Source organism: Oncorhynchus kisutch, linkage group LG12 (genome assembly GCF_002021735.2).
Source record: "Oncorhynchus kisutch isolate 150728-3 linkage group LG12, Okis_V2, whole genome shotgun sequence".
In the NCBI taxonomy this organism is placed as follows: Eukaryota; Metazoa; Chordata; class Actinopteri; order Salmoniformes; family Salmonidae; genus Oncorhynchus; species Oncorhynchus kisutch.
Window position 1 is genome coordinate 21976436 of NC_034185.2, and position 25045 is coordinate 22001480.

Below are 25045 nucleotides of genomic sequence, written 5' to 3' on the forward strand. Positions count from 1 at the left end.
CAAGGTGCTGGAGGAGAAACCAGGCAGGCTACAATAATTATTTGATTTCACACAAGGTAGGTACTATCTCTCCTTTAACTTGGTAACGAGGGCTGATAATCGGTTCTATGGACTATGTTAAGGTGGTGTAAAATGTTTGTTTCTTTCACCCTCCACGGGCTGATTCCAACACCCGGAGATTGTCCGGTTTATGAAGAGTCTGAACGAAGAGAGCTGGCCACATGGAAGCTGGAGGTGATGGGTTGTCTAGATCAGAGACCAAGAAACCAAGAACAGGCTCCTCCTTGTGACTTCAACATTTTCACTGAATGATGCTACACTCAGCATGTGTCCATAATGTTGTGGTAGCCACTGTTCCTCACAGGAAAATGCAGGATTTCTGGTTCGGGAGCTGTGGAATAATGAAGCAAAAGCTGGGCTGTCGTTGAAAACAAAACGTGCGCCCTGTTGTACTCATAAAGTGCTCATTTTATTCTACATAGAAGTTGGGAAAGATTTTGAGTCATTTTTTAAAATGAACGTTTCTGAATGTGCACATATTTCACCTGTATGATTCACGTGACGTGGGAATGGGAAGATGTTTGTCAATTACAGCACATTTAAAAAATGTGTTTGGGCTGTTTTAATACAATGTATGTGTGCTTGAGTGTTTGGGCTGTTTTAATACAATGTATGTGTGCTTGAGTGTTTTATTAGAGTAGTACCACATCATTTAACATATAGTATATATTTCAATGTAATACCATGTTTTAAGACACTGGACCTTTAGGTTGGTTTGCAAAAAAAAAATAATAATAATAATGATACTGCAGTAAACACAGTATATTCACATAGCAGTTTTTTCGGCAGTGTTTGATGTGGAACTGTGTTAGAGCGGTCAAATCCACAGGCGACTCCTGGCATTATACCTACAGTGGACATGCATGGCGTCGCTTTAAGAGAGAACCCATGCAGCCTTGTTTACAAATTCAAACACTGGAATGTGAGATGTTATCTACAGTACATCTCAATTAGGTTGATAAAAGTCCTCTATTTTGTTTGAATGATTTTCAATTTGAGCGACTTTATTTCTATATAGACATCTCACTTTCTAATTCTGAAATTCAAACGCGAGTGGGACAGATTTGGCTTTGTGACACCACCAAAACATCAGTCTATGCGGGTGACATCTATCGCAGGTTAACACTTGATCTGATTGAATCTAGGCCTAAAATCGGCAAATGTCTGAAAACATCTATCACCTGAATGTCTGATAAACGTCACAGTTATGTTAAACAATTTGAACAATAAACAAGGAGATTGTGCTAATTATGTAAATAGAAAAAAAAACGGCTGTATGGTTCATTGTAGATTAGCAGTAATAAACACATTTAAAAATAAACATTTAATCCCACAGGGTGTCAAAGCATCTACACTGCTTGACAGCTGTGATCTATAATAAGCATAAATTGTGTATCATATACATACACTGGATGGTCATTCTGTCCCCGATCAAGGCTCATGTGCAAACGGTACACAGTTGGATTAAAGGAGATATTAATATGATTCGAAAGGTGTGACAGTGTATTCAGTAGATTCCAGCACAAGGCCTTATCTTGGTCCCCATTAACAGTATTGGCCTACAAACCCAGCACATGCAATTTCAAGTATCAGGTACAACTCCCTCCCCCCAATAGTGTTATATGACTGTCCACTCTTGGAAGTAGGAGCTCTATTCAATGTGTATTGCTGAAGCCGTACAGATTGCAAAATAGAAAAGGTACATTTCCGATTGAGCTAACATATGCAGCATTTACCGTGAATGCAGGAACATTGCCTTTAAAACTTCCACAATATGGATTGAATAGAGCCCTAATGATAATAACATTTTTTTAAAGTCAGTCATTTTAGTATTGGGAAGAAATGTATCACTATTTGTTTTTCAAATACATTTGATATAAACGCAACATTCATTTTAATACAAAAAGCTAATAGTTGTAATCATAGAAATGAAATAAAGGACAGGAGTACTTTACAGTATCACAATCTTTCTTTTTGATGTTGTATGGAAACGCATATAAAGCTAAGTAGCAGGTAGATAATATACATTTGTGTTGGTACTGATGGGGCTTTGGTTAGGTAGGCCTATGTCATGCACTCCACATCAGGTAATGTGGCCTCTGGGCCAGTGAGGGGCAGTAGAGTGCTAATCCTGGTCTGGGGAGGTAGTTGAGTGGTTCAGACTGGTCTAGCAGGTCCTCTCATGATCACTGCTCTCGGACATGTTGTTGCTGGGGGTTTCTTGGGCACTGGCGTGAGCGGCTGAAGACAACACCTCCTCAAAACTCCCTCCACCCCCTTGGCTTCCCACCTTGGTCTGCTCCAAAAACAAAAATGCAGAGGCACACACACAAAAGCAAACAACAATGTTAAAACCAATAAGAATCTGTGACATTTCTTTGGTGTTCTAACAACCCTGCTGATGACAACATTTGGCTCTAAATGCTCACATTCAAAGTGGAGCAATTGTTCTCCAGAGAGTAGTGTTTAACTTAAATTAGTTGAGCTGTAAAAATAGACTGGATTTAAAAAACAACTTTTATTTAACTAGGCAAGTCCGTTAAGAACAAATTCTTATTTACAATGCTGGTCTACACCGGCCAAACCTGGACCAATTGTGCGCCGCCCTATGGAATACCTAAACTAGAGGAAGTGAAGCTTTGAAAGGAGTCAACAAGAAAGACCCGAATACTGTTGAGACACAAGGTTTACTTTATGTTGACTTTACTTAGGCTGGGATTCAATCCGATCGTGCTTTGTTCGCAATGCACATTTTAAAGGCAATGTTCCCGCATTCGGAAGGGACACATTCTTAAAAAACTAACTAACGGCCTAACTTACTTCAACATTACGTAAATAAATCTCTCATAGCTCAGTCATTGCTCTGACAGCAACATGTGTAATGTTTCACATTACCTTTATGTTGGAAACGGTGCATTCAACTTTCTCCTCAAAGGACTTGAAACTGGGTGAGTTCCTAATGGGATGATTAGTCAGATCAGTTTTCCACAATACTAGAATTTTACTATACAACATGTATCTGAGTCAACATGAAGCAGAACTGCACAACGGTTGAAGCCAGCCACCATACTGTACCTTTACTGTTGTGTACAGTTTAACTAAAGCTGCCTGCACTTACAGTCCTCTCTATACTAAAGCTGCCTGCACTTACAGTCCTCTCTATACTAAAGCTGCCTGCACTTACAGTCCTCTCTATACTAAAGCTGCCTGCACTTACAGTCCTCTATATACTAAAGCTGCCTGCACTTACAGTCCTCTATATACTAAAGCTGCCTGCACTTACAGTCCTCTATCAACACAACACTGTGAGAAGACCTGTATGTAATCGAAAGGTTGCTTTTTCTAGTGTTAGGATTTCTATGATTGCTGTATTTTCACACATTTATCTTTTAATAAACAGGTCAGATAAATACATTTCTAGCCATCTTGTCCTGATGACTGCTGCAGTAAATAGACCAAGATTACATTATACCTGTAAATTCTGAAACAATACCAATTCCCCTCATAATAATGCTTACAAACATTCAGCCTTAAGACAACAAGAATGACTGGGTGGCTAAGGATGGGGATCTAACGGAGTACTAACCCTATCACTACACACAATTACCTCATAGCGGGCATGCTCATTGAGTGGCGGATAGAGTAGCTGTCCCCAGAGAGCATGGCCCAGATAAGAGAGGAGTTCAATCATTAACATGAATTTACAGAAAGCAGAAATCACAGAGCACACACACTAGTCAGTACGGAAACTTTTCTATAATAGAGATTTACCCATCATCCGATTGCCCAAAAGAAACATACAGTTTTTAGATTTAAGTATTATAGAGGAATATAATAGCTTATAGTGTAATATGATATATGTTCTTAGACAGTGTTGGGAAAGCCAATTATTGCCTACTTCACCCATATTTTAGCCAAAAAAGTAGTGTAGTTCCAGTAGTTACTTACACCGCTACATGGTAAAAAACGTTTACTACTGAAAACACTATTTGAATTCAGTTAAACTACCACAAACCTACTGCAAAACATTTGTAGTTAAATGACTAGTTGAACTACATGTAGTTCCCTACTCAACACTGTTCTTAGACGACTTAGTAATGCAGTATCATCTAAAGTGATGACTTATACATATTTATATGACTAACAACTTCTAGAGAACTAGTAATGGTAATTGTACAAAAGAGAAATAAAAATAAAACGCAACTGTAACCATATTGGTCTACCCTCAAATAAAACATGCTATGGTCAACAACACTAAGTCATGCATGCCTAGTGGTCAGTTTGCTACAGATCTGAGGAGCTGGCGTATTCACTATTATGTGACTGCACCGGAATTGTCTCAATCAAATCCTGGATATGATCCCATTCAGTTGGTAGTCAGCATCCTAATTACACTCATATTTATGTAAGTAAATGGCCACCATCTTAGTTGGTCTTTTGACTAGTTTCAGTGCAGTCATAGCAAAGACACACAGAATATCAGACTCCAAATCAGAAGTAGACTACTGAGATAACACAAACACAATATCTTACCCAAGTGAATTTGATCTTTTGATGCGTAGAAAGAGATGAAAAAACATATTTCAAGACATTTGAATGACAGTATCAAGTGCCCCACTTATACTGTACATTGTGACTTAATTTCAGAAATACAGCAGAGTTGAATTAATCTTCTTTTCAAGAAAAGCCACATAAAGATCCAGTCCACACACACAGTTAACCAAGCAATCATCCAAGCTATGGCAATGCCATACTCTATGCTGTACTCTAGGCCGACATTATGAAATAGAATGCAAATGTTTGGGTTGCAACTATTTAAATAGAAATCTGCAGTCTGTAGTGCCGAGTAAAGCCAGCAGCAAGTATCACCACAGGCAACATACCTTGCTCTGTCTGGTACCTCCTAGCTAAATAATACTTTGAGCATTTTTCAAACCCAATGCAAGTGGGCCAGGGCACCTTTTCATTTCACTGGGCAACATAGTAAAAATAATGTGTTGTACTGTATATATAATTCACACGAAAAATCCACAGGAACTCATTTGCATGCACACACAAGGGGGGCATACACTAGGGGGCATACCTTTTGAGATACATTAACTCAAGGCCAAACATGCTGGAATACATGAAAGAATGTCCATTCGTCTCTAGATTCATGTTAAACATGATTTCAAACAAAATTGGTTGATAAATACACTATTCGAAGTATTTTGTTACATGTCATTATCATGCAATAATGACAACAATATTAAAAGAACAAAACAAAGACTGACACGTCGACAACACACACTACATGGACAGGTATAACAGTAAATCACAGTTTTCCTTTGTCATGACTCGTCTGAGTATTGCATTACCAGTGACAGCTGTCTATGATACGATAGCTCCCCAGTGGCAGAGTGTAGAGCCAGAATACTGGCCAGCCATCGAGCTCTATTGTGCCACCATGCCTTGTCAGAGCTCCAGTCCTTCAGGGCTGATCGTGGTCAGTCACTGCGGGCTAGCTCACAGCTCTCCCAGCCCTGATCACAGCTCTCCAAGCTCTGATCCAAACCCACCCCGGCCTGCATCCAATCTGGCCTGCAGAAAGCCGCTTACTCTGGGTTTACGCAATGCAAACATGTCCCCCTGTCTGGGTCAACCCCAGCAACAGTGAGGATTGGGCACATGACAAGGCAGACTGGGTGCAGAGAAGCAGAGACGAGGGGGGAGCGTGGTCATTCTGACTGGAGGGCCCCTGTATTCTGTTTCAATAGCTGTAAGCTTAAAGATGTAGCATAAGGATTTAGTTGATAGGATATTCAATATTTTGATGCGTGGTTGCCATAGGCACTAGTGACACTGTACCTCATATCCCCAAACTTCCTGCTGATGGCTGTTCCCAGTGTGGTGAAAGCTGCTGACGTTTTCTGACCTGCCGTGCTCAACGTCTCCGATGTCTTTTTGTACCTGGCCAAATGAAAAGACGGTGATGATCAAAACAGACAAAGAACAGGATACCTTAGGACAGCCACTCCTGTGCTCTTCCCATCCCTGTCCAGAACACTATTCACTACACACACACAGATTAGTTTCATAGTCATAGTTGGAGCCAGGGTGTAACTGATTCTCCAGCACAGCATCATATCTATACAAATATGCCCAATGGGAATATCCTTTACCTGTGGACAGCAGATTTTATTCATTTTTATTCACTACATATAGTATACATATAGTGCCTTTGGAAGGTATTCACAATCCTGGACTTTTTCCACATTTTGTTACGATACAGCCTTATTCTAAAATGGATTAAATGCAACATTTTCCACAGCAATCTACACACAATACGCCATAATGACAAAGCTAAAATAGGTTGTGTATTCCATTTTAGCTAATAAAAAACAGAAATACCTTATTTACATAAGTATTCAGACCCTTTGCTATGAGACTCAAAATTGAGCTTAGGTGCATCCTGTTTCCATTGATCATCCTTGAGATGTTTCTACAACTTGATTGGAGACCACCTGTAGTAAATTCAATTGATTGGACATAATTTGGAATTCACACACCTATCTATCACACACCCACAGTTGACAGTGCATGTCAGCGCAAAAACCAAGCCGTGACGTTGAAGGAATTGTCCATAGAGCTCCGAGACAGGACTGTGTCCAAGCATAGATCTGGGGAAGGGTACCAAAACATTTCTGCAGTATTGAAGGTCCCCAAGAACACAATGGCCTCCACATTCTTAAATGGAAAAAGTTAGGAACTACCAATTCCAAGCGTCAAGTTGGGAGGAAACCTGGCACCATCCCTACGGTGAAACATGGTGGTGGCAGCATTATGCTGTGGGGATGGGAGACTAGTCAGGATCGAGGCAAAGATTAACGGAGAAGAGTACAGAGAAATCATTAATGAAAACCTGCTCCAGAACACTCAGTACCTCAGACTGGGGGCGAAGGTTCACCTTCCAACGGGACACCGACCCTAAGCACAATGCCAAGACAACACAGGAATGGATTCGAGACATGTCTTTGAATGGCCCAGCCAGAGCCCGGACTTGAACCCCATCAAACATCTCTGGAGAGACCTGAAAATAGCTGTGCGACAACATTCCCCATCCAACCTGCCAGAGCTTGAGAGGATCTGCAGAGAAGAATGGGAGAAACTCCAAATACAGGTGTGCCAAGCTTGCAGCGTCATACCCAAGAAGACTCAATGCTGTTATCGCTGCACAAGGTGCTTCAACAAAGTACTGACTAAAGGTCTGAATATGTGTAAATGTGATATTTCAGGTAATAAATTAGCAAGAAATTCTAAAAATCTGTTTTTACTTTGTCATTATTGGATATTGATAAGGGGAAAAAACAATGTAATCAATTTTAGAATAAGGCTGTACCATAACAAAATGTGGAAAAAGTCAAGGGGTCTGAATACTTTCCGAAGGCAATGTACCCTGAGCAAGGCTTAGGTGAGAAAGACTTTTCCCTATTGATGCTGCAGAATCGATGGGACACACAGGAGAGCATCACTTTGATCATTTGTACAGCTTAAATACCACTGTTAGGGCTCTGGCCTATAAAGGGAAGCCATTGATTTTCCTCTTTGTTTTCTAGGTCTAACAGCCTGCAAGTCTGATGCCAAACCTGGTCTCAGAGCATTTCGTATTTTTCTATATGTAAATTCAGAGACACTACATTTAGTTACGTTTTGTATGGTATGTAATCATTTGTGGATGTCCATCACCCAACTTTGCATTATACACTGCTAAAAATAAATTACGGGAACACTAAAATAACACATCCTACATCTGAATGAATGAAATATTCTTATTAAATACTTTTTTCTTTACATAGTTGGATGTGCTGACAACAAAATCACACAAAAATTATCAATGGAAATCAAATTTATCAACCCATGGAGGTCTGGATTTAGAGTCAAAATTAAAATTAAAGTGGAAAACCACACTACAGGCTGATCCAACTTTGATGTAATGTCCTTAAAACAAGTCAAAATGAGGCTCAGTAGTGTGTGTGGCCTCCACGTGCCTGTATGACCTCCCTACAACGCCTGGGCATGCTCCTGATGAAGTGGCGGATGGTCTCCTGAGGGATCTCCTCCCAGACCTGGACTAAAGCATCCGCCAACTCCTGGACAGTCTGTGGTGCAACGTGGCATTGGTGGATGGAGCGAGACATGATGTCCCAGATGTGCTCAATTGGATTCAGGTCTGGGGAACGGGCGGGCCAGTCCATAGCATCAATGCCTTCCTCTTGCAGGAACTGCTGACACACTCCAGCCACATGAGGTTTAGCATTGTCTTGCATTAGGAGGAACCCAGGGCCAACCGCACCAGCATATGGTCTCACAAGGGGTCTGAGGATCTCATCTCGGTACCTAATGGCAGTCAGGCTACCTCTGGCGAGCACATGGAGAGCTGTGCGGCCCCCCAAAGAAATGCCACCCCACACCATGACTGACCCACCACCAAACCGGTCATGCTGGAGAATGTTGCAGGCGGCAGAACGTTCTCCACGGCGTCTCCAGACTCTGTCACATGTGCTCAGTGTGAACTTGCTTTATCTGTGAAGAGCACAGGGCGCCAGTGGCGAATTTGCCAATCTTAGTGTTCTCTGGCAAATGCCAAACGTCCTGCACGGTGTTGGGCAGTAAGCACAACCCCCACCCTCATGGAGTCTGTTTCTGACCGTTTGAGCAGAGACATGCACATTTGTGGCCTGCTGGAGGTCACTTTGCAGGGCTCTGGCAGTGCTCCTCCTGCTCCTCCTTGCACAAAGGCGGAGGTAGCGGTCCTGCTGCTGGGTTGTTGCCCTCCTACGGCCTCCTCCACGTCTCCTGATGTACTGGCCTGTCTCCTGGTAGCGCCTCCATGCTCTGGACACTGCGCAGACAGACACAGCAAACCTTGCCACAGCTCGCATTGATGTGCCATCCTGGATGAGCTGCACTACCTGAGCCACTTGTGTGGGTTGTAGACTCAGTCTCATGCTACCACTAGAGTGAAAGCACCGCCAGCATTCAAAAGTGACCAAAACATCAGCCAGGAAGCATAGGAACTGAGAAGTGGTCTGTGGTCATCACCTGTAGAACCACTCCTTTATTGGGGGTGTCTTGCTAATTGCCTATAATTTCCACCTGTTGTCTATTCCATTTGCACAACAGCATGTGAAATTTATTGTCAATCAGTGTTGCTTCCTAAGTGGACAGTTTGATTTCACAGAAGTGTGATTGACTTGGAGTTACATTGTGTTGTTTAAGTGTTCCATTTATTTTTTTGAGCAGTGTGTTACGAATTTGCAAAACGTACATTATGTTATGAATTAGCAAAATGTACTATGTTACAAATTTGCTAAATGTATGACATGTTACTAATTCTAGCTAGGTGGCAACTGTAGCTAACTGGCTAACGTTAGCTAGACTAGGGGTTAGCGGTTAAGTTTAGGTGTTAGGTTAAAGGGTTAGAGTTAGGGAAAGGATTAGCTAAAGGGATTAGGGGAAGGGTTAATGTTAGGGAAGGGTTAGCCAACATGCTAAGTAGTTGCAAATTATCTCAAAAGTAGTAAGTAGTTGAAAAGTTGCTAATTAGCTAAAATTGTCCGTGATGAGATTCAAACTCGCAACCTTTGGGTTGCTAGACAGTCGGGTTATACGCCTACCCATTAACCGACCAACCACCCTTTCCCCAGGCACCGAAGACGTGGATGTCGATTAAGGCAGCCCCCCACACCTCTCTGATTCAGAGGGGTTGGGTTAAATGTGGAAGATACATTTCAGTTGAATGCATTAGGTATCCCCCCCTTTCCCTTACTTTCATTTTTGCCATAAGTAACCATATGTCTTATATAACCATACCAAAAGTAACATATCATACTAATTTGAGTGTCCCGGATTTACTATGTTACGTCTATTCTATGAGACCAGGATGCTGCCTGCCTGGCTTCCAACCTCTCAGAGCCCCAGGCCCTAGAGCCTGATTACCGCTCAGTGCATTAGACACAGACTGCATGGAAATCTGAGGTCCGCATCTGGCCGTCACAGACACACCTATGCCTGCTAACGGTTCCATCTGAAAATTATCACTACGCCTCCATAAGAATATCATGTTCATGTTGCTGTCCGAATAGTCTCTTGCATTTCTCTCAACTCGCACATTACTGGTCCTTGCTTCCAGCCTAAAATGTAGTTTGGTACAGCGGGGGTTAATATAAGCCTTGCAGTCTGTCTGTCCGACCTCGTAAACAACAAAGTTTCCCTTTTGAATTTCAATCTCTGTAGTACCATAGACTGTAAGTCTGGACACCATTCACTCTATGGTCTGCATCTGACCCATGGATTGTGCAATGTGCTTTTATAGCACAGGAGGTTGGTGGCACCTTAAATGGGGAGGACGGGCTCATAGTAATGGCTGGAATGGAATGAAATCGAACTCAAACACCAGGTTTCCATGTAGACGAGGCAACTTTTCTGAGCCAGTCGAAATCATGCACCAACCCCATTATCATGGACATATCCATTTAAATGCCAATCGAAAAAAGTAAAAAAAAAAAAATGCAGCAAGTGTAGTGCCATTCCAGGTTCAATATTTGATGTGACTGAATTAGCTGAAGTTAGCTAGCAAGTGACAAGTTAAACGACTGGAGCAACATGACCAAGATTTTTGTCCGGACAATATCTTCTGGTGGAAGAATTAAATTGTATGAATGAACTCAAAATAACTGTTTAAATGAAAACATGTAATTCATTGTTATTGTAATATGATAGTAAGCGTTTTATAAAGCAATAATGCATGCGAAGCAGTGATATATCATGAATACTGTCACAGGTAAATGGGTTGACCAACAACACCATTCACCTGTGACTGTATTAATGATACAGCACTGCCTCGTGCCTTATTGCTTAATTAAACTGCGGCATTGTTGAATACTAATTTCTGATTGGCTTGAAGAGCATTCTAGAGCGTCCATTATTTCCCTATAGCGCACGGAATATCAGCACGGTAGAATTCAATGGTTATAGTTAATTCTTACATGTTCTATGTTTTAGCTGCTTTTGAAAGCAAAAGTTAAATTGAAAACATTATTGGCATTGTGGAATTCGATTTTCATAATAGCAAGCTAGGACTGATGGTTTGGTTAGCTAAACTAGCAAGTCTGTTTGGTTACCAGGGTAACTACTGTAGCTATCTAGTAAACAACGGACGCCAACAACAAACCACACTGACAATAGATACAGCTCAGGCGTTGATGGAGTTGTTGACCTCCTTCACACTTGTCCCTGTTTTGCATTGGTTTTGAGACTGGAGATTAAGGAGATATGTTGTGGCATTTACACAGTGGAGGCCCCCTAATCTCCTCTCCTCTCCCGTCCAGCCAACGATCCCTTAGCACCACGGATCTGCTTGGCCCTGGCGACTTGCGGTTCCCCCTCACCATGGTAACAGTGATTGGAGAGGGGCACTGCTCCTTTGCGCACCTTATTTAAAGTGTGACTCTGGTAACTGAATAAACAGGGAGACAGGAGATCTAGGCCAACTGTATGGCTGTTCACACAAAATGGCTATAAATACAGAACTGACCTATACTGAGTGAACACTTGGTCTTTCCATGATATAGACTAACCAGGTGAATCCAGGTGAAAGCTATGATCCCTTATTGATGTCATCTGTTAAATCGACTTCAATCTGTGCAGATGAAGGGAAGGAGCCAGGTTAAATACGGATTTTCAAGCCTTGAGACAGTTGTGACATGGATTGTGTATGTGTGCCATTCAGAGGGTGAATGGACAAGACAAAATATTTAAGTGTCTTTGAATGAGTTGTTAGTAGGTGCCAGGCGCACCGGTTTGAATGTGTCAAACTGCAACGCTGCTGGGTTTTCCCCAGAATGGTCCACCACCCAAAGGACATTCAGCCAACTTGACACATCTGTGGGAAGCATTTGAGTCAACATGCGCCAGCATCCCTGTGGAACACTTTCAACACCTTGTAGAGTCTATTCCCCGACGAATGGAGGCTGTTCTGAGGGCAATAGAGGGTGCCATTGCAATATTAGGAAGGTGTTCCTAATGTTTTATCCGCTCAGTGTATTTGAGCTCTACAAAACAAATCAGCGGTCTACTTAACATATCTTTCAGGGTTTGTCCTGGCCAGAACTGCACACATTGTTTTGATGTTGATCAGTGTCTCAGAGAGAGCCTGAAGCTGCTGTTTGTTTTGACTGGCTGCTCCCGTGGGAAGATGTGTCCTGGGCCAGGCAGCACTGTGCTGCTGTAGATGTAACAGCACTAATAGGCTGCTTGCTCCCTGTCAATGTCTGCCTCACTGAGCCTGAACAGACCCGGATCCATACATACATCGCTCTGTGATGCCTATAAAGGCAATCTCTGGTGTCAGGAGCAAAACACCTTAACCTCTTGAAGCTAGGGGGCACTATTTTTGTTTGGAAAAATAACGTTACCGAAGTAAACGGCCTATTTCTCAGGACCAGATGCTAGAATATGCATATAATTGACAGATTAGGATAGAAAACACTAAAGTTTCCAAAACTGTCAAAATATTGTCTGTGAGTATAACAGAACTGATATTGCAGGTGAATTTTTTTTTTTCCTGAGGAAAATCAAACCAGGAAGTGGCTTCTATTTTGAAAACTCCATGTTCCATATCCTGCCTTTGCTCCATTTAAAGGGATATCAACCAGATTCCTTTCCCTATCGCTTCCTCAAGGTGTCAGTCTTTAGACATAGTTTCAGGCTTTTATTTTGAAAAATGAGCGAGAAAGATAACATCGCGTCATTGTATGGCCGGGTGCCAGCAGCGCTTTGCTTGGTGCAACAGAGTTTGGGCAGCCATTGCCTTTCCCTCTCCTACTGAAAAAGACAGTTGCGGATGATATATTATTGATTATATATTTTAAAAACAACCTGAGGAATGATTATAAAAAACGTTTGACATGTTTGTGGACATTACAGATACTATTTGGAATTTGTCTGCGTTGTCGTGACCGCTCATTCCTGTGGATTTCTGAACATAACGCGCCAAACAAACGGAGGTATTCTGGATATAAAAATAATTTTATGGAACAAAAGGAACATTTATTGTGTAACTGGGAGTCTCGTGAGTGAAAACATACAAAGATCAAAGGTAAACGATTAATTTGATTGCTTTTCTGATTTGTCACCAAGCTACTTGATGCTAGGGGTTCATAATATTTTGTCGAGCGATCGAAAAACTTAAACGCTTGGATTGCTTTCGCTGTAAAGCATATTTTCAAAATCTGACACAACAGGTGGATTAACAAAAGGCTACGCTGTGTTTTGCTATATTGTACTTGTGATTTCATGAATATAAATATTTTTTGTAATATTATTTGAGTGTGGCGCTATGCAATTCAGCGGTTGTTGATGACAATTATCCCGCTAAAGGGATGGGTAGGGCCCGAGTGCCATTTTCCTATTTTCTTCTCCAAATGCTAAGCTTATGCACTTACTCTGAGACAGTCTTTAAATGGCAACAATAAATGGCAACTGTAGGAGTCTAATTTAGACCCCCCCTCCCCCTCCCCCCTCCTCTGGCTCCATGCACATTGGAATGTATTGTAACAACATATTTGACACATGAAGCATAATACACACATTGAAATATGTTGGGTACTTACGCAGTGGAAGTCTGCATGTCATACCAGCTCCTGTTGAAGTTCTGTTTGAACTCAATGAGTGGTGTTATACCCAGTTTGGCTTTGAGCTCCGAGTGGTGTTTCTCTTTGGAGGCCAACACTTGCCTCAGGGTGGAGATGTCTTCCTCTAACTAGAGGGATAAACAAAGAAAAAAGAGAATTAGAGAAATGGAGTAAGAGAGGGATACTAATTTCCCCTTGGGCTCAAGTATCCATATGTGACCTTGTTTGCTTTAAAAAGTGTAATATTGTTTTGGGATGAAGCCTAATACGCTACATAGATGTTGATTATAGAGCTGTAATAAACTGAGGGAACTGAAGTACAGAACAATGGCTTTTAGCAGACTTTCGCTTATTTGGATGGACAGAATGAAGGTAGAGCTTTCTTGAATCCAACTCGATCAACATACCAGGCTAAACATTGAAAAACAGATCAGTGAAAAGTGCTGATGAGAGGGACTACCTTTGTGAGTTCACTCAATATTTCCTCCCTCTCTTCATCAGTCAGAGTGTTGTTAAGGTCCACATCTGACACCATCTCTTCATCTACTTCTGTTACAGGCTCTGGGTCCAACAGACCTGGGGATAGACAAGGATGGAGGCTTAAAAACTAAACCAACTCGCCAAAGGTTAGGAAACTACAAATTTGCATATGGTGGACATTAACAATCACATACAGTAAGTCATGGCTAGTAACTCAGGCACCCTGCTGTCAAATGGTCTAACTAGAAGAGCTGAGTAGGCTACAGCAAGGCAGATTCACAAATCTGTTGCCATAGTAACACGGCCACAGTTCAAACAGAATGAACTAGATCACTGCTCTGCATCACCGAGACAATGTCAATATACCCAGCATGACCCCAAAATAGTTTAACAACCACCATTATATCCAGTGACCGTAATACTCTACACTAGAGCTTCTATTTCCAAGCCGATTTATATTTTTATGCATTTAAAGCTAAGATACAGTATCTTCTGGGTAGTTTAGAGAAAAGTAATGCTATCCCGTTCCAGAAGGACACCAGTTGTCTATAAGAGCATATACAACTAGGTGGGTCTAATCCTGGATGCTGATTGGTTAAAACTGCATTCCAGCTGGTGTCTATTCCAAAAGTTATCACCGGCTAAAGCTATGATGTTGAAATGCCCACACCATAATTTGCAAATAAATTCATAAAAAATCCTACAAAATGTGATTTTCTGAATTTATTTTTTCTCATTGTCTGTCATAGTTGAAGTGTAACTATGATGAAAATTACAGGCCTCTCATCTTTTTAAGTAGGAGAACTTGCACAATTGGTGGCTGACTAAATACTTTTTTGCCCCACTGTATATAACGAGTGCTGACATGCAATTACACAGACAAAAAAAGAACACATACCCACCCTCATCACACCCTGACCTGACCAAAATAATACATAAAACATAGAAAACTAAGGTCAGGGTATGACAGACATTATCTCCCATTTATTTTAGACTAGCATTTGGTTTTCAACAGTGGAGATCATTGGTTTTCAATATTGAAATTTGATCTCCAGCTGTCCCATAGTAATAAACGTGTCGTGAGTCAAGATGAGACAAGACAGGCAGTCAGCTTTTCTCAGCCAGTCGAAATCATGAATCAGCTAGCATCATTTTTATAGATATATACACAAAGAAATGTCAATAGAAAACAGGTAAAACGAAATGCAGCTAGTTTGTAGTCTTCCATCTTCAGTTTGAAGTGATTGTGTTACCTGTGGTGTTGCCTAGCTCCTGCTCTGAACAAAAGTGTCCTGATGAAAGAGTACATTTTCTATGCCAGGCAAAATCGCGTATCACTAACTCATTGTTATGGATGCATCCAAATAAAATGGCACTAGAAAACTGCTTAAAACGCAAATGCAGCTACTTTGTTGTCCTTTTGGCTGCACTGTTTGATGTGACTAAGTTAGCCGTATGTGGCTAGTATTTAGAACGAATGACTGGGTCCATAGATATGGAACAAAAATACTTAACGACTGGGGCACGTCTCTGGCAACCGAACCGCTAGAAGAAACAACCAGCTGGCTTGGGTAGCAACCTAGATTTGTGTCGGGACTATATCTCGTGAAAGGATAAAATAGTATAAATAAATTCATCAAAAGAATGTTTCTTTAATGAAAATATGTCAATCATTATTTGAATATGTTGGTAACCTGTTGTATAAAAGTGATAATGCCATTGAAGCCGGTGTTGAGGATATATTAGCACAGTTTGCCGGCCTTATACGAACAGCAATATATCCTCCCAACACCAGTATCTCTGGCATTATCACTTAATTAACCGTCTTAGATGTTGTTTCTTATCTGGTTCCACTAAAACAAACAAAAAGGTCAACAGGTCTGACTAACAGTGTCTAATTAAATAGGAGCACAAATCTATTGTTTAATAGTGATCTAATTACATGATAATAAGTGTGTGTGTGCATGCATCTATCTATCTGTGTGTGCATGTGTGTGTTTACAGTCACAATATAAGCAAAACCAGACAAACAACATAACACTTCCTGGTACGTGAAGCACTGAGTGTCTGGTCAATATCTGCAGCCCTGCTCTAAACGACTGACGCACAGACCGATGAAGTAATGGCCAAAGCCCTGACATGGTGTTCCCTCTGCAGATTAGATCAGTCATTAATTGTCCCGACTACCAATAGTCTATTATAACTGCATAAGAAGTACAGTAAAGAGAGACTGTGGCTGTACATTCTATACAAGCCTACAGTAATACACCTGACAATGTAAACTGAATAGAAATCCCAACCTACACTAATCCCAAGGTTGAAAAGCTCTGACATAACTACGACATCTAAACTTAAGGGATGTTATTGAGCAGCGACAAGCTAGCTAGCGGATGTTTTTGTCCAGACAAAGACGACAACTAACAAACATGCGTCACGTCTTTGAGGCCTGGCTTCTCATTACATCTGCAGATGAATGGTGGCATGGCACAGAGCTCGTGATGCAGTTTGGCCACATAACCCAATAACAGAAAGGAAGGCTGTGCTGGGGAACGGAGTCCAATATTTTCTCATCAGAAGCCTTTGGAGCCGTTCCCTTTATTTGGAGCCTTTTCATGTAGCCTTCCACATTATGAACTTCAGCTCTCCTTGTGAATCACTCTACAGCTCTGTCATTTTGCCTTGCTTCAGTGCTTGTAATAGTCAATATATTTCAGAGCACAATATAACCAAACTCAGCATTGTATGGTCATTCCATTTACCTCATTCGTTTTCTACTGACACTTTGCTCATCTCAAATGGGAAAGGATTCAGTTTACTTTGAACAGCGGTTTCTAATCTTTTCACTGTGAAAGGGTAGGCCCCCGGTAGGGATATGTTGCTTAGCAACTTGCCACATAGACATGCAAACCTAATCATATTCATTGAATCATGTTGTTGTCATTAAGACATGTCAATCTGTCAACAATAAGGCTCATTCAATTTAAATCTGACAATTTAGAGGTCTTGTGTTGCCAGTGTGAGGTTCTGCGTCCATTAGCAGTGTTCCTGAGGCCCTGAATGAGGTCCCTGCTGTAGATACATTAACATTTTCTCATGTTCCTTAAATAATCAATATGGAAATAAATATGAAAAAGCACAAAAACAACAGGAAACCATGCAGCCGGAATGCCATTGGAGTCGATGGACTCTGACTTTCTTCTCGACTCCCTGGCAGCCTGTCATCTGAAAATCACATTGCTGTTTCACCACACAGCTCTAAACCCTCACCCCATCCCTGCCAGTCTGATTTAACAGAGGACCACAGTCACTGCCAAAATTATTGGCACCCTTGATAGCGATGAACAAAGACTATAAAATAAATCATTCAAATACTCAGCTACATTGTATGAAGAAAAATTATAGTCTCTTATACAAATACAATTACTCAGAGAAAGAGATTTTATTTATTTATTTTTGGTTTATCAAGTAATCATTTATTTTTCTACAAAAGAATGTTTGTCAAAATTATTGGCACCCTTGTTTTCAATACTTTGTGCACCCTCCCCTTACTAGGACAATGGCACTGAGATTGGAAAACACATTTGAGGAATAGACCATTAGACCATTCCTCCATACAGAATCTTTCCAGATCCTTTGATATCCTTCGTCTGCACTAATGGACTGCCCTATTCAACTCAAACCACAAGTTTTCAATTGGGTTCAAGTCCGGAGACTCAAATGTTATCTGTCACATACTTTGTAAACAACAAGTTAGACTAACAGTGAAATGCTTACTTACTTCCCAATAATGAAGAGATTAATTTTTTATAAAAAGAAAAAAACATTAGGAATAAATACACAATGAGTAATGATAACTTGGCTATATACACAGGGTACCAGTACCAATTCGATATGCTGGGGTACAAGGTAATTGAGGTAGATATGTACATATAGGTAGGGATAGGGTTGCAAAGAGTCAAACTTTCTGGGTAAATGTCCAGAATTTTTCTGGAACTTTTCCATGGGATGTTAAGCCCGGGAATTTTCTGAATTTTGCTTAAATTCAGCAAAAAAGTTAGCTTATTACAGTGTACCTTTTTTTGTGGGATACACAAGTAAATTCTGAACACATCATTGTCACAATCTCAGTTCAGGTCAGCAGGTCTGGGTAGTCTGTGGCTTGACAACTCATCCTCAATTAACTCACACTAATCATATTCAGCAGCACAGAGGCCAGAGCTGTAGAAATACACTCTCTCCTTTTCACATGCTAGGTTCTCAAAGTCATCATTGTTTTGCTGTACAACCTTCTCCACACCAAATATTCTGTAGTATTGACAGCTACCCCAGTGTTGTTCACACATAATCAATCAACCTGATACAAACCTATAGGCAAACTGAAAGGCATATCTCTCACACTGTGGCTGCTCTGGCCATGCTAAAGTCTGTCATCCAAGGTGAAATATCTGTCTATTAGTGATGGTATCACAGTGGGTATCACAATGGTTGTCTCTCTCTCAAAGCAGACAAACAGGTTGCGATCAATTTTGATGACATGGAAAATGTACTGATACCCTCTCATCTCGACCTTTGCACAATGATAGCGACAGCACTGTCATCTCCTATTATCACCGCTAGCTCATTGATGTTCAACGAGTTTACCCATTACGCATTGACAGAAGAACAAATCCTGTAAACTTAACCTGTGTCAGACGGAGCACGGAGCCAACATAACCATAAGTGTTACTGTAAATCCCCAATCCCCTTACCAATGAGATAGCTCTTAACCACGGTAAATAAAATGGATCAGTTAGTAAATAAACAGAGGTTATCTGGAAATTGGTTCCACTTTTTGCTTCCGTTTTAGACCATCTCGACCTGTTACATCATTTCTGACCTGGCTATAGTAGTAGGGTTTTCCTCAGGGATTATCAAACTGGATTTACCACAGTCCTTCGCCTCAGCCACAGCAGAATTAAGCAGTGGTGATAGCTAGCTCAAGTCGAAGATGCCATTTCAGATAGTCCTCTGACTGCAACTTCAAATGGTTGCTCTCAAACTCATTAGGTAAATTAACACTGTCAGGGGTGTTTTTTATCCAATTGGTGGAGGGAGGTGAGAGTGAGTGCAGTCCCTCAGTCACTCACGACAGTGAGACTTAAAACATGAATCAGTAATACTGCATTACTTCAGTCAGAAGGGACACATCACATGAACATTCCTGTGAAGGGCAGTCAGATAATCAGAGAAGCAGCATACCTGTCCTGATATGTCCTTGTCCTCTTTCTTCATTTGGTAGCAGAAACGAGGGGGAAAGATTGTTAATTTTATGAAATTAGTAATTGTTGATCAGATATACACTAAGTGTACAAAACATTAGGATCACCTCTTTCCATGATATAGACTGACCAGGTGAAAGCTATGATCCCGTATCGATGCCACTTGTTAAATCCACTTCAATCAGTGTAGATGAGACAGGTTAAAGAATGATTTTTAAACATTGAGACAAGGATTGGTTATGTATGCCATTCAGAGGGTGAATGGGCAAAACAAAAGATTGAAGTGCCTTTGAACAGGGTCTGATAGGTGCCAGGCGCACCAGTTTGTGTTAGAGAACGACTGATAATCAGCCAGGCCGATATAGCGGTCCGATATTGGCATTTTCTAGTCTAACGTGTATCCTCGTTTCATCTTTTTCCTACCCACGCACTCCTTGTTAGATATTCACATTTATTGCTTGGTAGCAAATGTCATCGCCATTGAGATAGTTCTCATAGTAGCAGGAAACAGCAGCAAGTGATATGAGCGATGAAGAGATGTGAAAGGGTGCAGAGTTACAGCCATCGCTCTATCCAACCGTAGCAGTAGGATCAAGTTCGCCCATTTATTGACCGATAGCTGCATTAGTCAATTGAGTTGTTTAGCGATGCATCCTGGCAGCTAAGTTGTTTAGCGATGCATCCTGGCAGCTAAGTTGTTTAGCGATGCATCCTGGCAGCTAAGTTGTTTAGCGATGCATCCTGGCAGCTAAGTTGTTTAGCGATGCATCCTGGCAGCTAAGTTGTTTAGAGATGCATCCTGGCAGCTAAGTTGATTAGAGATGCATCCTGGCAGCTAAGTTGATTAGAGATGCGTCCTGGCAGCTAAGTTGATTAGAGATGCGTCCTGGCAGCTACATTGTTAAGAGATGCGTCCTGGCAGCTACATTGTTAAGAGATGCGTCCTGGCAGCTACATTGTTAAGAGATGCGTCCTGGCAGCTACATTGTTAAGAGATGTGTCCTGGCAGCTACATTGTTTAGAGATGTGTCCTGGCAGCTACATTGTTAAGAGATGCGTCCTGGCAGCTACATTGTTAAGAGATGCGTCCTGGCAGCTACATTGTTAAGAGATGCGTCCTGGCAGCTACATTGTTAAGAGATGCGTCCTGGCAGCTACATTGTTAAGAGATGCGTCCTGGCAGCTACATTGTTAAGAGATGCGTCCTGGCAGCTACATTGTTAAGAGATGCGTCCTGGCAGCTACATTGTTAAGAGATGTGTCCTGGCAGCTACATTGTTAAGAGATGTGTCCTGGCAGCTACATTGTTAAGAGATGTGTCCTGGCAGCTACATTGTTAAGAGATGTGTCCTGGCAGCTACATTGTTAAGAGATACGTCCTGGCAGCTACATTGTTAAGAGATGTGTCCTGGCAGCTACATTGTTAAGAGATGTGTCCTGGCAGCTACATTGTTTAGAGATGCGTCCTGGCAGCTACATTGTTAAGAGATGTGTCCTGGCAGCTACATTGTTAAGAGATGTGTCCTGGCAGCTACATTGTTAAGAGATGTGTCCTGGCAGCTACATTGTTTAGAGATGTGTCCTGGCAGCTACATTGTTTAGAGATGCGTCCTGGCAGCTACATTGTTAAGAGATGTGTCCTGGCAGCTACATTGTTAAGAGATGTGTCCTGGCAGCTACATTGTTTAGAGATGCGTCCTGGCAGCTACATTGTTAAGAGATGTGTCCTGGCAGCTACATTGTTAAGAGATGTGTCCTGGCAGCTACATTGTTTAGAGATGCGTCCTGGCAGCTACATTGTTAAGAGATGTGTCCTGGCAGCTACATTGTTAAGAGATGTGTCCTGGCAGCTACATTGTTTAGAGATGTGTCCTGGCAGCTACATTGTTTAGAGATGCGTCCTGGCAGCTACATTGTTAAGAGATGTGTCCTGGCAGCTACATTGTTAAGAGATGTGTCCTGGCAGCTACATTGTTAAGAGATGTGTCCTGGCAGCTACATTGTTAAGAGATGTGTCCTGGCAGCTACATTGTTTAGAGATGCGTCCTGGCAGCTACATTGTTAAGAGATGTGTCCTGGCAGCTACATTGTTAAGAGATGTGTCCTGGCAGCTACATTGTTAAGAGATGTGTCCTGGCAGCAAAATTAAAAAAATAAATAATAATAATCCATATAAAAGGAAAATACTAGTTTCATTAGCATCCGTGGTCATAAATCATGACGTTACGTTGGACCCATTTGCATTGAACAGATGTTCTTTTATATTCTCACACTAACAGCAGTGCCTATATGATGTCCTTCCATACAGGTGTCACATGCGTGAGTGATGCTTTTATGCAAATGTTGATCAGTAGGGCAATATAGAAGGCAAACGGATTGTTTGTCATCTGTAGCACCATAGATGCCACAGATCAGTTTGTTATATCTGGAGTACTTCTCCTGTCCTATTCGGTGTCCTGTGTGAATCTAAGTGTGCGTTCTCTAATTCTCTCCTTCTCTCTTTCTTTCTCTCTCTCGGAGGACCTGAGCCCTAGGACCATGCCCCAGGACTACCTGACATGACTCCTTGCTGTCCCCAGTCCACCTGGCCATGCTGCTGTTCCAGTTTCAACTGACCTGAGCCCTAGGACCATGCCCCAGGACTACCTGACATGATGACTCCTTGCTGTCCCCAGTCCACCTGGCCATGCTGCTGCTCCAGTTTCAACTTCCACCTGACTGTGCTGTTGCTCCAGTTTCAACTGTTCTGCCTTATTATTATTCGACCATGCTGGTCATTTATGAACATTTGAACATCTTGGCCATGTTCTGTTATAATCTCCACCCGGCACAGCCAGAAGAGGACTGGCCACCCCACATAGCCTGGTTCCTCTCTAGGTTTCTTCCTAGGTATTGGCCTTTCTAGGGAGTTTTTCCTAGCCACCGTGCTTCTACACCTGCATTGCTTGCTGTTTGGGGTTTTAGGCTGGGTTTCTGTACAGCACTTTGAGATATCAGCTGATGTACGAAGGGCTATATAAATAAATTTGATTTGATTTGATCAGCCAAAATCTACTTTTAAATATACTTAAGTATCAAAAGTAAAAGTATAAATAACTTGAAATTCCTTATATTAAGCAAATCAGATGGCACTATTGTCTTGTTTATTTATTTAAGGATAGCAAGGGGCACACGCCAACACAGACAATTTACAAACTAAGCATGTGTGTTTGGTGAGTCTGCCAGCTCAGAGGATGATGGGCCAGGGATATTCTCTTGAGTGTGTGAATTGGAACATTTTCCTGTCCTGCTAAGCATTTAAAATGTAACGAGTACTTTTGGGTGGCAGGGAAATTGTATGGAGTAAAGTGTACATTATTTTTGGTAACACTTTACTTAACCTATCATAATAACACGTTATGACATGGTTATAACCATGTCATATGTCACAACAGCTGACAACTTCTCATAACCTGTCATAATATGGTCATAACACTCATGTACCTGTTGTAACATATATTGCGTTATTTTATGACTGGTTATGACAATGTCAAAACCCACATTTATTCAAACATTGTTTTTTCCCTGCAAAGAAGTTTCCTTTCATTTGAAAGTTAGTTTCTTAATTTCTTTATTTTTATAATTAATTATTTACAGTCATGTTTTTTTTCTCCATCATATTTAAATAACCTGTAGAAAATAAATGTTGGCAGCCATGAAGTGTTTTGAAAGGCTGTTCATGCCGTCTTAACCCAGTTTATCAAGAGAATTACCATTCAAATCAAATTACAGTGCATTCGGAAAGTATTCAGACCCCTTGACTATTTCCACATTTTGTTACGTTATAGCCTTGTTCTAAAATTGATTAAATCGATTTTTTCCTTTATCAATTTACACACAATACCCCATAATTACAAAAGCAAAAACTTTGTGCGAACTCCAAGCGGGCTGTCATGTGCCTTTTACTGAGGAGTGGTTTCCATCTGGCCACTCTGCCATAAAGGCCTGATTGGTGGAGTGCTGCAGAGATGGTTGTCCACAGAGGAACTCTGGAGCTCTGTCAGAGTGACCATCGGGTTCTTGGGCACCTCCCTGACCAAGGCCCTTCTTATCCGACTGCTCAGTTTGGTCGGGCGGCCAGCTCTAGGAAGAGTCTTGGTGGTCCCAAACTTCTTCCATTTAAGAATGATGGAGACCAATGTGTTCTTGGGGACCTTCAATGCTGCAGACATGTTTTGGTACCCTTCCCAGATCTGTGCCTCAACACAATCTTTGGAGCTTTACAGACAATTCCTTCAACCTCATGGCTTTGTTTTTCCTCTGACATGCACTGTCAAATGTGGAACCTTATCTAGACAGGTGTGTGCCTTTCCAAATCCTGTCCATTCAATTGAATTTAGCACAGGTGGACTCCAATCAAGTTGTAGAAACATCTCAAGGATGATCAATGAAAACAGAATGCACCTGAGCTCAATTTCAAGTCTCATCCATTTTTGTATTTTTTTTATACATTTGTGCAAATGTATAAAACCTGTTTTCGCATTGTCATTATGGGGTATTGTTTGTAGATTGATCTTTCGTGTAAGTAATTTTAGAGTAAGGCTGTATCGTAACAAAATGTGGGGAAAAAAAATCAAGGGGTCTAAATATATTCCGATTTTTTCTATTTAACTACATATCAACAAAGTGAAATGTATTGTTTTGTTTAAAAAAAAAAATTATGCATTAATGCATACATGGCGGTCTAATGATATTGTATATCGGCCTAAAATATTGGTTTCGGTCCTAAAAAAAAATCCATATCGGTCGTTCTCTAGTGTGTCAAGAACTGCAATACTGCTGGGTTTTTCACGCTCAACAGTTTCCCGTGTGTATCAAGAATGGTCCACCACACAAAGGACTTCAAGCCAACTTGACAACATTGGAAAGCACTGGAGTCATCATGGGCAGCGTCCCTGTGGAACTCAAACACACACACACACCTTGCAGAGTACATGCCCGAACGAATTGAGGCTGTTCTGAGGGTAAAAGGGAATGCAAGTCAATATTAGGAAGGTCAAGTGTTCCTAATGTTTTGTACTCTGTGTGTAGGCCTAGACTACTTTGTCAAGGAGGTCACATGTTCTAAACATACAGCCTTTGGATATAACATGTTCATAACCAGAGAAAAAATGCTGTATAACAAACATCTGAACATTTTTGACACATACATAGATTACATAGGTGTTTCATTGTTGGCGTGATGAAGTTGACCCTGGTTAGGCAATTCACGTACAGATACTTTAGGGCTGTATACGTACTGAGAGAACATTTAGAAATTTCAATCAGCTCAAACATAACATGCTAGAGAACTTTAGTATTCCAAAAGTGAAATCTTGCTATCTACAGTTGAAGTTGGATGTTTACATAGACTTAGGTCGGAGTCATTAAAACTAGTTTTTCAACCACTCCACAAATTTCTTGTTGAACAAGTTTTGGCAAGTCGGTTAGGACATCTACTTTGTGCATGACACAAGTAATTTCCCCCAAAATAGTTTACAGACAGATTATTTCACTGTATCACAATTCCAGTGGGTCAGACATTTACATACACTA

The 25045-nt window shown here is 41.2% G+C and overlaps 1 protein-coding gene across 9 annotated transcripts in view; it reads right to left on the minus strand.

Annotated features, from left to right (window-relative positions):
- Positions 1-675: 675 nt before the first annotated feature.
- LOC109900706 (tumor protein D53 homolog) overlaps positions 676-25045 on the minus strand; it is a 29442-nt gene continuing 5072 nt past the window's right edge. For 2 of the 9 annotated variants that reach the window (XM_020496468.2, XM_031837119.1), the window contains 5 exons: positions 14194-14309; positions 13713-13861; positions 5908-6009; positions 2956-3016; positions 676-2359 (listed from right to left, as the gene is read on the minus strand). In XM_020496468.2, coding sequence (XP_020352057.1) covers positions 2228-2359; positions 2956-3016; positions 5908-6009; positions 13713-13861; positions 14194-14309 — 560 coding nt within the window. In that variant the 3' untranslated portion in view covers positions 676-2227. Of the gene's footprint in view, positions 2360-2955; positions 3017-5907; positions 6010-13712; positions 13862-14193; positions 14310-19451; positions 19479-25045 lie in introns of all 9 variants that reach the window. The other 7 variants (XM_020496467.2, XM_020496466.2, XM_031837115.1 and 4 more) reach the window with 7 other exon arrangements.